This window comes from Lissotriton helveticus, chromosome 2_1, assembly GCF_964261635.1.
Source record: "Lissotriton helveticus chromosome 2_1, aLisHel1.1, whole genome shotgun sequence".
NCBI classification, from domain to species: Eukaryota; Metazoa; Chordata; class Amphibia; order Caudata; family Salamandridae; genus Lissotriton; species Lissotriton helveticus.
This window is the reverse complement of record NC_136059.1, coordinates 1,878,658,705-1,878,674,186: the sequence shown is the minus strand read 5'-3', so window position 1 is coordinate 1,878,674,186 and position 15,482 is coordinate 1,878,658,705. Positions and strand designations below refer to the sequence as shown.

Here is a 15,482-nt window from a genome sequence, read left to right as displayed (position 1 = left end):
ATGGTTCTTCCCATTTGTGCACCACGTGTGTTAGTCGCGGGCAGGCGGAAAATTCAGTGTGCCCGCCGAAGGGGCGGACAATGGATGCCTGCAAAGCACCAGAGAGTCCCGCACCATTGTACAAAGTTGCTCAGGCCCCCTTGTCACTGGATTCCGCTGACCTGGATCCCTTTGATTCCTGGCATCGGTGTTGTTGCTGGCCTGTGAGTTTCGCGGGTTTCACTGCAGGACGCCATCCATCCAGCCAGTCTTGGGCTCCTCTGGTGTAAGAAAAAAACAAGTTTTCCCCTCCGCCTCTACTCTGTTTCGCCGGGAAGAGCATAGAATATTTAAGCTCTCTGGCTCTCAGTTCCTTTTTAACATCCATAAATCCTTGTTTCATGTGTTTTTAATTGGTTGTTTTGGAACATTTAGTTGAGGTACCTTACGGATGGGCTGCAACACATTTATCTGAGAGGCTCGTAACAAAGCCCTGGGAATGTGGAGGGGTCCAAACTAAGGGCCTGATTTATATCTTGATGGTAAGTATACTCTGTTGCAACAGGGACAGAGTATGCATACCGCTAACATATTGGTCCGCCTGCTTAGGTTTAATCATGGCAGAGACTACTCAGTCTCCAGTTTGATTAAAGCTTTTGACAGCAGTGTGGTGTAAGAGCCGTCAGGCACAGACCTCTAATTCCACCCACCTAATTTAGAGGGCCAGCATTGAAGGTCAGGTTTCACTTCCCATCTCCACCAGGAAAACCCTGGCGGTAAGGGGCAGGAAAAACTGCTAAGTATTCCCCTTGCCGTGGGTGAAGACTCCCATGGAGAGCGATAGCATTTTCTTTATTTTCAAAAAGAAAATCCTGTTTCGGGATTTTCATTTTGAAAATAAAGAAGAAAACAGTTTGATGCGGGCTTCGTCATGTTGACTGAGCCCTAAACCAAACTGTAAACAGCATTGACAGGAAATGTCTTGGTAGTTCCTGTCAATGCTTTCGAAATGACCGCCAGGTTGGCATTCATTTCTAAATTTGCCGGACGGCACAGGGTGACCGAGTAATTTACCCCATCTCCCAGAAGGAGAAACGGAACACGGTGGGGTCATCCAGGATCCTTAGGTATAGCATTTTTGTCTCATGCTTGTGTATCATAATGGGGAGCTTACCATACGATGAGCAACGTGCCCATCACAGTATTATTGTAAATATTTCTATGTTTGGAGGGGCATGAATAGCATTCAAGGTTGTTTTATACATTTTCATGAAAACTATTTAGAGATTCTTTTTTTCTAAAGGGTTACTTGGTCTGCAGCCACTTGCCAAAGGAGGATGTCATTGACATTGCATGCTACTGTCGGCACTACTGTTTGCTACCCCTGGCAGCAGTGCAGAGGATTGGTCAGCTGGTTATATGGAGGGAAGTGTTCTTAATACATCATCGTCAGCCATGCACGGAGGGAGCGACTGAAGGATACAGAGAGCCTGATGCAAGATATTTTCTGCTAATTGTTGGTTTGGTAAGTTCTTTTTAGTGTTAACATTTATTGACAAGCTATAATAGCTGTTGGGAAATGAATATCCCCTGCCTGGTAAACCAGCATGTTCTCCCACCCTGAGTGCCCGAGCATGTGTGAAACTGATATGCCCTCTTTTATTTTGGTCCTGGCAGCAATCTAACCTCACATGTATGCCCCAGCATGTCCCAGGTAATGAGAGGACCTGTCCTGCTACTTGTTGAGGCACAGAAAGTGTGCCCTCATAGAAGGCACTGACGTACCGTCCATGTCCTGGAAACATCATGTAAGGCAGTGGTGGCAGAGTAGCATGTTTACTGAATCTGTAGTGTGACCAGACTTTCTTTCTTTGTTTCCCAGGGATGACAGTTTGCTAACTCCCCTCATGTAAATTTCTGCTCTTATGAGAAACCCAGAAACTTGTATTGAGTGTGTTGGGCATGAATAGCACATTTATGGTAGCAGGGCTGAGGGATGGGGACTTGTGCGTGTGTGTGTGTGTGTGTGTGTGTGTACTGGGAGTGTGCACGTATACTGTGACTAGGGAGATCGATTTTGTATGCCCCTGATTTAGCATGGCTCAACATGGATGGTGAGGTTAGCTTCCCCAAGAAAGGTATTGCCTAAATTACATTAAGTGAGAAAAACACGAAAGTGCCTAGCCACCTACATTTATCTCCACAGTTAAAGAAGGTCGAAAACACTGTTTGTCTAGATCTACCAGGTATTTTTATTTATACCGCTTATTTTATATTTATTTAATGATTTTTCAAGAACATTTTCTTAAGCAAAAAAGAGACACATCTATATCCACATATTTACACAAATTTACACAAATATACAGTGAAATGTACGCACAAATAAATGACAATTACACCCAGACCAAAAATAAATCAAGTGTCTACATCCTGTGCATCCCACATGAAACACAAAATGTGTTAAACACAACCATACATCATATAATCATGTGCGTTGAAAAATGACAAATAATTCAATACAAGTGAAAATAGCAAATAAATCAACACAAAATCCAAGGAGTTAAGTCAATCTATGACAACTGATTAAACCAGCATTTGCTGGTATGGGGAAATTAACCAAAAATCCTCCATAATACATGCCGTTGCATGTATTAAGGAGGATTTTTGGTTAGTATCTGCTGGAGCTGCTGAACATCGGCCTCAAGTGCCTAGAAGCCTGCCTACCTGCTGAGAGATCTAAGGAGTTTACTGGCCCTGCGGAAGGAGACCCTGTCAAGGCGTAGAAGCCAAGTGTGTTCGCCGCGTAAAGAGCACCTAGAGAAAGCTGACTTTCCCCAGAATGTGAAGCCAGGAGTGACCTTGGTCACTTTGTGCAGTTTCATTGTAAGCTACGTTTAAGACTGGAGCTTAACAACTACTCATATCACCCAGCAGAGCTAAGGAACTGGTGTTGCTGATTATACAGTTTAGAAAGGAAAGTGTCACTGTTGAACAAGAAACACTAATCGACCTGGAAGCTGCAACTGCCAGCAGTCACCATTGCAAGCAGATTGGCCTGGAGGCCGCAACTGCCACATCAGGATATTGCATAGCCACACAAGCAGACCACCCTTGTGCAGGTCAACTCCATGGATTATCTTTGAGATCAGTATGTCACACCTTTACTTCACAGACACTGCTTCAAGGTACATTACACCGAGGGAGTTAAATCTGAAGTTTTTACAACGTGGGTAAGTTTTTAGGATTTTACTTCTCAGTTTTCAGGATTTTATTTCGTAGTTAAGTGTCCAAACCTTAAATATATATTGGTAAGCGTATGTTCCTTGAAATTGTACTTTTATATAATTCAGTAAAAAATAAAACATTTTAGGTAAATTAATTTAAATCCATACAATATTATAAAGAGAGAGCCCAAACCTTTGAGGCGGGTAATCTCAATAACCACAGCACCAATCACAACACCCAATACAGCGTTGGAAAGGGCAGTTGCAACAGAAGGACATAGGCTATGCAGACGGATAAAAAAAATTATAAAAAAATTTGCAAAAAACTACATCATCCAGAAGGCAGAGGGCCAAAATAACATCAAACAGGAAATGATGTAATAATGTGACTCACTATATTGAGACTGAGAGCCTGGAGCCAAGTTGATCGTGAACAAGGAATATGCTATCCCGAAACGCGTAGATTTGTGCCTTCCTTCTTGAGAAACTCCATGATGTGAGGATTAAATAAAAAAGCACATAAGTGAAGACAAACGCGAGTTCGTCCCGTTTTTCTCCTGGCTGGGGGAATTGGCTGTGGATTTAAATGCGGCGTGGTTCTGCCGCGGGGATTTACGAACCGGCGAGAGAGCGCTGCAAATTCTGGCGAAAAGGAACCGAGGGGTATCAATATATATATATAGGAGGGCGGCAGCTAGAGCGGAGCTCGACCGAGCTTGGTGTGACCGCAACAAAAGTGAAACTGACCATTATTTAATTGCAAGCATGAACATGTTTGGTGAAGAAGAACGGCGCGCTCTCGCCCAGGACATGTTCAGAAAGCGCGATAGGCCACAGACAGCAACGGCCTTGCCCCCAGACCCGGGAACGGGATGCAACAAATTAAATGAGGCGATGTTCAAACTTGAAAAGCTACATGAGCGAGAGAGATTTGTAAGTGGTGGGAGGCAACCAGTCTAAGCAGCTATATCGATGAAAAACGGGTACCACGGGGGCTGAGAGTCTATACAGTGCCCTCATATGAGCACCCAGACCCCCAACTACTAACGGACTGGCATGAGCAGACGGAAGCGTATTGTGAGGGCATTCTCAAGTTCTTGGTGAAATACGCATGGAGCGATAGGGACAAGGCACTGGCGGAAATTAAAACCTTGGAAGAGGACATTGATAAGGAAGAGGATGTGGCCAAGGTACAAGAACTCAAGGAGGCTATGAAAAAACGCCTGATAAGATACCAGCAAAAAAGAATGATGCGCAAACAGGAGAAGTTCGAGCGCGATGAAAATGATTATCGCCAGGGACGTGTCCTAACGTTCGCTAAAAAATAGGATGCATCCAGAAAAGCCATGAACCAGGGAACCCAAGCCACACCTAGCTCGAGTGCAGCGACCTCAGAATCGGAGGTAACAGCTGAGGAATCTAGCGATGAGCAGCGGGACCCTGTGAATGAACGCAGAAAAATAGCAGCTCCTTTTCACAACGAGTTCCAACTCATTCGACAAAACTGGTTGAGAAGGGGGAAGAACAAGCCCCCAGAGCAACCAGAAAAAGGAGAACCAGGAGATCAGGGGGGGGCGGCAAAAGGAAGAGGAAGGGGCAGAGCAAAACCCCAGCACTGGACCGGCCGCAACAGGAAAAAGTAAGGGACAAGGAACAAACAGGGGCGACCAATTTGACCGTGGTCAACCTTACTAATAGATCCCTCACTAACGAACAACATGAACTCCTGAGTCTGGGACTCACCTTTTGTCCGTACACCAACTTGGAATATACGCTAACTAAGATTGACCTTTTCCGGTTCTTCAGGAAATTGAAACTACACAAATATTTTAAGACTAGACCACACATCAAAGGACCATCGAAACATGGGACAAGATTGACCGCCACTGACGCTCTGATAGGCACAGATATGCCATGTATTGAAGCAATGGAAGCTCTGAGAACTGAGACAGATCATATACCTCTCACAGGAATGGATATGGTGCAAAGGGCAGCAATGCAGCGGATTGAACAAGAGAGGGATGAAAGTCAGTTCAAACCCCTCTCCACATTCATCCCACAGTCGCCATGGGATGCCATTGACGCCTTCTTGGAGGCCATGACAATGGAATTGATCAAGCATAGGAAGGCTACCAACACGAATATTTATAACATCAAAGAACCCCAGAAAAAAAGCCCTGCAAGAGCTAATGAACGACAAGAAAATTGTTATAAAACCCTCGGACAAGGGGGGAAATGTCGTTCTGATGACGAGAGACTATTACCAACAGGAAGCAATGAGGCAACTCTAGGAAAACAAGTATTATACCATCACTACTAAGGAAGCCTATGAGTCTAGCATCAGGGAATATGACGATCTGGTTCTAAAGTGGTATAAGCTCTCCATGCTAGGGAAGGATGAGCATATCTTCCTACGCAGCAACAACCCCATGACGCCGACATTCTATCATGTGCCGAAATTGCACAAAAACAACACCTCTCCTCCGGGCCGTCCCATTGTGGCCTCCATCGATGGATTGACGGAAAACATGTCTAGATTTGTGGACAATTACATCTTTCCTCTTGTCTTAAATTTGGAATCTTACATCCAAGACACTAAAGACTTCTTGAATAAAGTGGCTGTTATGGACTGGGAGCCAGACTACCTATTCCTGGTGATGGACATCGCCAGTCTCTACACCATTATTGACCATTCTCATGGCCTGGCTGCCATTGAACACTATTTAGGCAAACGCCAAATCCGCTTTGCACAACACAACACCATGATCATTGAATTTGTGCAGTTTTGCTTAGCTCACAACATATTCTTGTTTGAGGATAGGTTCTATAGGCAAATCTCTGGTACGGCGATGGGCACCTGCTTCGCCCCCAGCTATGCAAACTTGTTCGTTGGCTGGTGGGAGGAGCGGGTGTCCAAAAGCTGGACGGAAGGCCAGGAAAGTGGAAAGGTGGTACACTGGTACAGTTACATTGATGACTTGTTCATCGTGTGGCAGGGGACAAGGGACACTGCAGAGAAATACATCAAATCTCTCAATGATAACAGCTACAACATACACCTGTCTGGGACAATTAGTGGGATGGCAGCCAACTACTTGGACCTACGGGTGTATGTTGAGAATGGCTATGTCCATACCTCGCTGTACCGCAAGGAGACAGCGGGGAATTCCATCCTTTGTGCCACAAGCGGTCATCCACCAAAACTCATCAAGAGTATCCCCTATGGGGAACTCTTGAGAATTAAGAGAAATAGTACCCAAGATCGGCAATTTGAGGCGGCTGCCTCAGACTGCCTGGCCCGCTTCCGCTTAAGAGGGTATGACGAACCACTGTTGCAAACCACACTGAACAGAGTTAAGAGGTTTCCCAGGGAGGATCTGCTAAAAAAGAAATCAGGTGGGGCAAATAAGAACGAGAAGGGCACATTCAGGATGATAACACCCTACTCCACAGGGGCTAACCACCTCAAAGCAATGATGCGCAAGAATTGGCATATCTTGCTTACTGACGAGGTGTTAAGAGAAGATCTGCCACCATATCCGCTAGTGACCTTTAGCCCTGGGAGATATGTTGGTGCATAGCCATTTGGAAGCTCTAACTACTCAGACCAATACCCTTAAGGAAATGAGTGGTTTCTTTCCTTGCGGAAAGTGCAAGGCGTGCGCTAATAGCCAGAGGGTGTTACATTATGATATCCCGGATGCAGGCAGAACTCATAAGATCTCAAAATTCATCACATGCAGCACTGTCTACACCGTGTATTGTCTAATATGCCCATTTGGCTTGCGCTACGTTGGTAGCACCATTAACCAACTCAAGCTAAGAGTGCTTGACCACCTAAGGGCAATAGACCGAGTAGACCCCTCCTATCCAGTAGCCCGGCACTTTGCGGAATGCCATAACAAAGACAGAAATAAATTAAGCTTCTTTAGGTTAGATCATGTTCCGCATAATCCACGGGGCTGGGATAGACTTAGAAGGCTGCGACGCCTAGAATCTAGGTATATCATCGACTTGTCCACTAAGTACCCCAAAGGTATGAATAGCGGGGAAGACATGGCAGTTCACCTAGGCAAATAGTGGCATATTAGAATCATTTGTATCCATTTCACTAGATAGGGCTGACTGCGTATATTAGCTAGCCCTTATTCTACCGCTAATAGCCATGGGAACAACTGCACAATTGTATAACTGTAAATATATTTTTATCTGGGACTATGCTTTAAAAGTTTTGATCTGCTGAAATTATCTTGATGTCTTGACTAAGTATTAATTCAATTTATCTGATGGAACCGATGTATCAATCATGGACAATGATCTATTGCTTTTCAGAAATTGCGTAGGATGTTAAATCATGAATTTAAATCCTAAATCTTTTCTTACTCTTGATTAAGTATTTCCTTTCCCAGTGGCAGGGGCTCGGTTGTTTTTGCTTTCTGATGGTGACTTTATTCTCTGTAATTGCCTGCTTATATGTATTCAATCTCGTACTGCAGTCGATTACCGATAAAATGAAATGCGTTGAATATCTCTAGATAATTCCGAGCATGGTAATGCATGTTAAGATATATATATATATATTTCTTTGGCAGGACACGCATCCATATAAGGGGACAAATGGCGATCCACGGCTTTATGAAATGTATCTGTATATTTGACTGTATAAAGGCCCACTTTTCTTGTGTAAATACCGATACACAGTAGCATTCAATGGTGTTTCCTAGTATAGGAACCCGTTCCAAGATGGCGCCTATTTTGGTGTCTGTTGGGTTGTTCCCTTTTTGATGTTTACCCCTGCAACAAAACTTTATTTAACCGGAACTATGTACTGCTGGTCAGAAACACTGACGAAGGCTAACACCGAAACGTTTGTTTGTTGCCAAAAATAAACCTCTGCTAACTGCTGCTGCCGGAGTGCTGTCATCCTTTCTGATGAGTGAGGATTCAGAGCGTCATATATATACATATATATATATATATATATATATATATATATATATATATATATATATATATATATATCAACATATCAACCACCGCTCCAAAGGACACCGCAGAACGCAGCACCCTCACGGAGAAAAAACGGACAACAGTCTCAGGTAGCAAATTAGTATCTTCTTTATTTATTTTTTCTTCTTCATGAAGTGCAGCAGTAGTGCCCTAGACCGGACGCGTTTCGGCGACCCTGTCGCCTTGTTCACCGGAAATAACGAGTGTTTGCCATTACACACCACACCAATTTAAAAAATGGCAATTCACCAATCAAAGCACTGAATTCTGTACCATGTGACCGTATTGTATGTTTTAGTAAACATAACAGACAGACTGATTTTAAAACATAATGTTATCGACCTCTCAGCTTGTAGCCAAAGGCCACCCATTCTTACTGTTCAAATACAGTTTTATATATGCCCACGTTGTATTTCTCATAGAGAAACCATCCGATTCCGACTTTTGTATACTGTGACGATATTAAAACAATATACATTTTATCTGTACAAATACTTCATAAACACAGTCATAGACATCGTGGCTTCTCTGAGCTATATATACTAAACAACAATCCATCTGAATGATTAAAAAGATTATATATACATTGTCACTGGTTAAAACCTCCGAAAAAGTGCTAAAGTGTCAAAAAGTGCAAAGTGTAAAGTGCATATCTAATAAGTGCAAAAATACAATAGATTCCCCAGCCGGGGAATCTAATACAGGAAAGAACTAGCAGCAATATAGGACAGCATAACCATCAAAGCTTGTATACTCTTAATTGCATATTTCAACATACTAAAGTGGCTAATGCTTGTTCGCTACCTGACATCACAATTGATCCATATGACCAAAATACATGATCTTTATACCAAAGAAATATATATATACACATATATACACAGTAAAACTATATATTGATATACAGTACAACATATCAAGGTTGCTGACGAGTGCCTGGTAAGATCCGATACGAACATGACCCTAAAAAAGAGTCACGATAACATCAAATCTCCCCACGCCCTACCATCGGCAGATAATCCTAATTTCCTGATGCTGTCAAAGGGTACTTGTATAAAAATCATTTCATGTATATACATCCATATTCCAAATAATGCAAAGCATTCAAAACAGATCTTATCATAGATTTCATAGTGAGTCTCAGAGATAATGGTATAAATCTTCACAAATATTGAGACCATTTGGGCTCTTGGTGTCTAACTCCAATATATACTTGGACTCCAACCTCCTAAGGGACTTGTCCCTGTCTCCGCCCCTTTTATTCCCTGGCACACTGTCAATTACAAAGTAAGACAAGACGTTTAAATTGCCCCCATGTGCTGACTTCACATGTCTTGCCACTGGGTATGACTGATCAGAATTGACAGTCGCTCTGAGGTGTTGGAGAATCCGAGCCTGAACTGGTAACTTCGTACTACCTACATACCGGAGTCCGCATGCACAGGATAAAACATAAACTGCGAACTCTGTCTTACAATTAAAGTTGCCTTTGATTTTTATTTCCTGATCATCAAAGGCACCTCGGTATGTTTTGGTGTTAACACCAAACTTACAGGCTCTGCAGCTACTGCATTTAAAAAAAAACATATTTGGAGGACACCCAATACTCTTTGTTCATTACCTCTGGGCTATTGTGCACTAAATCACATCTCATTGAATAAGCTTTGCGATAAGTGATGTCGGGTTTAACGGGTAGAGTACTCCTTAACACACCATCAGTTAGAGCTATGGGCCACTGAGAATTCAAAGATTCTTCTGATTGCTTGTGACTGTTTGCTATATGTAGTGATGAATCTACAGGAGGCTACTGGTGGGGAACTGTCCGTAGACACAGATGTCTCCAAAATCCTGACAGTCTGTTCACTTACAACCGGAATCTTTGGTTGTAGCAAACTTGTTCTGTCTATTAAGTTAACTTTGGATATTGCTAACTCCAGATTGCGTTTTTTGTAGCCCCTGGCTAACAGTCTATTTCTAGCAATTTCTCGTGACTCTACCCAAGCCTGATCAGTACTACATGCGCGTTTGATTCTTAAAAATTCGCCATAAGGCAAACTATCAATTGTGTGGCGCGGATGAAAACTAGTCGCATGTAGAAGCGTGTTGCCAGCAGTTGGCTTTTGATATAGATTGGTGGTAATGGCCCCTTCCTGTATAGTAATTTTGATATCGAGAAAATTGGCCGTGTGTGCACTGATATCACTAGTAAAGGCCAAGTTGAGCTCGTTGTCATTGATAGTTTTGACAAAATTCAAGGCCTGTTCTATGCTCTCTCTCCACACGACAAAAATATCATCGATATATCGCCACATATGGGCTACATGTGTTTCATATAGGGCCCTGTGTTGGCTCCTGAGGACATGCTCCTCCCACCAGCCCACATGAAGACACGCGTAGCTGGGGGAGAAGCATGCCTCCATTGCCACTCCACGTTTTTGTCTGTAGATTTTGTTGTCAAATAAAAACACATTGTTATTCAGACACCGACCAATCATATCAATCAACATTTTGTTGTGCTGGTACATGCCCATGTTTCTTTGGTTTAGATAATACTGCACCGCATGCATACCGTCTTTATGATCTATGCACGTATAAAGTGCAGTAATATCCAGAGTCATAAGAATCATATCCTGGGTCCATTCAATGGCATTGATCTTTTGTAAGAAGTCTCTTGAGTCCTGTAAATAAGTGGGCAAACTCATAACGAATTCCTGCAAATAATAATCAACATATTTGGAAGTATTTTCAAAACAACTATTTATGGCAGAGATGATGGGTCTGCCATGTAGAGGGTCCAGGCCTTTGTGAACTTTGGGGATAAGGTAGAATAAGGGCAACACCGGATGTTCATTATGTAGAAATTTAAATTCCTCTTTTGTGATTAGCCCTTCTCTTTGCCATTGTGCCAGCGAGATTTTATATTCATTGCTAATTCTGCGCACTGATATTCCGTCGCTGCGCTCATAGCATGTATTGTCCTCCAATTGTCTAAAGGCCTCAGCTCGATATTTTGCTTTGTCCCACAGGACAATGTTACCCCCCTTGTCAGCATGGTTGATAACAACATTTTTCTGTTCCTTTAATTTCTTCATTAGTTGGAAATACTCCCTAGATGTTTTACTGGCTCTTGTTTTTGATTTGCACGAATTTCTATAGAGAGTTTTTAGTTCGTCATTTACCCTCTCATGGAAAATATCCAAGGCGTCACGGGGCATGATGGGGACGAATGATGATGGTGCTCTGAACGGGCTTTTTCCTGGCAATGCGATATTAATATCTTCTTCCTGCGCCATACTTTGAGAACACATGGTGTTGTCCTGGTCATTTCTGAGCGCTAGGAGAGTTGCCAGGGCCGGCATTGTTCCTGCTGTTAACCTAGTGCTGGCACTTGGGACTGATTGCATGGCGGTTGTAGGTGTGCGCCCTTGGTTCTTAATCAGGTAAAACTTTTGTAGTTTTAACTTCCTGATGAACTTGTATATATCCACACGTGTCTGGACATAGTTAAAGTTGCTTTCCGGACAAAAACTAAGACCTAAAGATAGAAGCTGGGTCTCAGCAGCGTTGAGTTCAATATCTGTTAAGTTGATGACAGTTGGTGTACTTGTGGGTACTTCTAATTGCGCCATGTTTTCTTCTTCTGGCGCCCTCTTCCCCCGACGTTTTGCGCATTTGCGCCTTTGTTTCCGCCGTCTGTTTTTGGTTTGCCTGTTGATTGTCCTGCTCTCGGTCGAAGGGTCTGGAGACGTTGTTCCCTGATAAAATCCAGCTCTTCTGCAAAGCTTACCGGCCCCAACAGAGTGAAGGATGAAGTTGACCCCCCAGAGCTGCCATCTGAATCACAGTCTGTGCCTTGGCTTGTACTGCCTGTCATCATGTTGGAAATTGCACCTCCTTCCACACTTGTAGATGGTAGTGTGTTAACTTGGGCTCCTGTTGTCTGTCCCATAGAGCGTGTAAGGGCTTTCTGTTTTTTAACGCTGTCGTACTTACGAGAGAAAGTGAACACTTGACCTCTCTCATAGTCGTTTTTGTCTCTTGCAAACTTCCAGATTTTACGTGTTTTTATTGTGTCTTCCTGTTTGTTAATGCGGTCGCGCATTTCCTTCATTAATTTATCCACCATATCCTTGTTATCTTTTGTGGTGAGCTTATCCAGATCCTCTGTTAACTTTTTAATTGCTTGTAAATCTACCTCCCGGTCTATTTTAGCAAACTTGTAGGCAGACATTGCGCATAGACGCATCCAGATTGTTCTCTGCCCATTGCTTTAACAGTTCCGGATTTGGATTATCAAAATTAGGCGCCAGCAATATCCGTAGTCCTCTCGGTACTCGCCCTGCTTCGCGATACTTGTCGAGCGATTTAATCTCCCACCATTTCATCATTTCGCTCCTATGGTGTTTTTCAAGCTGTTTCATTACACTCCGTACATCCTCTTGGACGTTTGTTGACTCCTCGCCACGAGTCGGGCGTTCATCCACTGTCGGTAGATTTAAAAATAAATCCTCTGCCGTTCTATCCCTGATGGCAAATATTTCCTCCATGCTCAGGCACTACTGCTATTTTTTGCACAAATAATCACTGTAATGGACCCACTGTTATACACGGGTCCCGTTAGATACTGTCCGCTACCACCTTCTCACCTGCTCATATGTCGAAATTCTCGCCGGGCTCACTTTTCAAGACGCCGTGCTCCGTCCTCCATGAGTCCGCCGACCCCGATGGACTGCACCGCGCCCGTTGTGTGCTCCGCCTTCTTCGAACAAGCAGGGGGCTGATTGGTTACGACTCTCCCGAGCCAATTTTTCCAAACGACTTGTTGTTTTCCAAAATCAGCCGACTTTCGAGAAGGGGTCCGTTAAAAGGAGAAGCCAAGTCCTGCTCCTCTACATATCAACCACCGCTCCAAAGGACACCGCAGAACGCAGCACCCTCACGGAGAAAAAACGGACAACAGTCTCAGGTAGCAAATTAGTATCTTCTTTATTTATTTTTTCTTCTTCATGAAGTGCAGCAGTAGTGCCCTAGACCGGACGCGTTTCGGCGACCCTGTGGCCTTGTTCACCGGAAATAACGAGTGTTTGCCATTACACACCACACCAATTTAAAAAATGGCAATTCACCAATCAAAGCACTGAATTCTGTACCATGTGACCGTATTGTATGTTTTAGTAAACATAACAGACAGACTGATTTTAAAACATAATGTTATCGACCTCTCAGCTTGTAGCCAAAGCCCACCCATTCTTACTGTTCAAATACAGTTTTATATATGCCCACGTTGTATTTCTCATAGAGAAACCATCCGATTCCGACTTTTGTATACTGTGACGATATTAAAACAATATACATTTTATCTGTACAAATACTTCATAAACACAGTCATAGACATCGTGGCTTCTCTGAGCTATATATACTAAACAACAATCCATCTGAATGATTAAAAAGATTATATATACATTGTCACTGGTTAAAATCTCCGAAAAAGTGCTAAAGTGTCAAAAAGTGCAAAGTGTAAAGTGCATATCTAATAAGTGCAAAAATACAATAGATTCCCCAGCCGGGGAATCTAATACAGGAAAGAACTAGCAGCAATATAGGACAGCATAACCATCAAAGCTTGTATACTCTTAATTGCATATTTCAACATACTAAAGTGGCTAATGCTTGTTCGCTACCTGACATCACAATTGATCCATATGACCAAAATACATGATCTTTATACCAAAGAAATATATATATACACATATATACACAGTAAAACTATATATTGATATACAGTACAACATATCAAGGTTGCTGACGAGTGCCTGGTAAGATGCGATACGAACATGACCCTAAAAAAGAGTCACGATAACATCAAATCTCCCCACGCCCTACCATCAGCAGATAATCCTAATTTCCTGATGCTGTCAAAGGGTACTTGTATAAAAATCATTTCATGTATATACATCCATATTCCAAATATATATATATATACATATACATACATATCCATACTAATATTATAAAGAGAGAGCCCAAACCTTTGAGGCGGGAATCTCAGTAACCACAGCACCAATCACAACACCCAATACAGCGTTGAAAAGGGCAGTTGCAGCAGAAGCACATAGGCTATGCAGACGGCCACCATATACATTTAAAAGGTAAAAGAACCGTGCCAGCAAAGTAGTCCCTTGTGGGCGTGTCTGCGTTCTGCTGTGAGTGCGTGCTGGGGGCGTGACAAACACTGGGGGCATGTGGTACGTTCTGCCCTTCATGCCATGTGAGTCGTAATTGCGCCGCATCAAGGGGCACGCTGGGGGATGACACGCTGGGGCCGTGACAAACGCTGTGGGCGTATGTCCGCCCTGTGGGCGTGTGTCCGCCCTTCATGCCATGTGAAGCGCCAATTACGCAACTGTGCCGCATCAAGGGGCACCCTGGGGGCATGAAAAACGCTGGGGGCGTGTGCTACGTTCCGCACTTCATGCCATCTGGGTCGTACATTAATCAGATCATCTGCTGTGGCCGTGTGCTGGGGGCGTCACAAAGGCGTTCACCTCGAAGCGTGGTAAGTACCCATTCGCAAGACTCCCTTGGGGGACTGCCCGTTGTCTCACACATACTGGGGTTGCCGAATGCAGTGTGTGCCTTGGCCTCGGTGCGTCTGAAAGGGCCGAACGCAGTGTGTGGCTTGGCCTGGGTGCGTCTAAAAAGCACTCGGGCTGAAGAGCGTCGGTGTGGGTCATAAAAAAATAAGAACAGCGGGAAACAATCATTCAAGACTCACACAATTCTAATTGTTAGACGGTCGCCGCTGGCCCTCAAGCAGGGGCACACGTGACTGAGCATGTCTGCGGGGACAATTACTGCAGCCTCTCATGCGCGCTGTTACTGAACTATCACATTAAACCAAACTACACGCGTCTGCTAACATCAGCCAGTGCTGTAGCCGGGCTCAGGCGGCGGATCACTACACTAATTACATGCGCCTGCTAACAGGAACCAGGGCTGCAGCTGGGCCTCAAGCGGGGGAACACGCGAATGACCGTATCTGAATACACACATTACACACATTCTATTTCATACCCGGACAACGTCGGGACGGGCTGCTAGTAATCGATATAAAGTTAATAATTTGAAAGAATAATACGAAATCTATATGAGTTAAAATTGTTTTAGTTTACCTAGGGTAGTAATGGGATTTTAGGGTTTAGGCATGGGTAGTGTATAGTAATAGTAAGGGGCTCAGAGATGGGTGGTGCATCGGAGTAGTAAAGAGTT

General features: G+C 43.6%; 1 protein-coding gene across 2 annotated transcripts in view; it reads left to right on the top strand.

Moving 5' to 3' along the window:
- Positions 1–15,482, top strand: part of INTU (inturned planar cell polarity protein) — a 317,576-nt gene that overhangs the window by 230,952 nt on the left and 71,142 nt on the right. For both annotated transcript variants that reach the window (XM_078676800.1, XM_078676799.1), the window contains exon 11: positions 1,283–1,504. In XM_078676800.1, the coding sequence (XP_078532926.1) occupies positions 1,283–1,504 (222 nt within the window). The remainder of the gene's footprint in view (positions 1–1,282; positions 1,505–15,482) is intronic.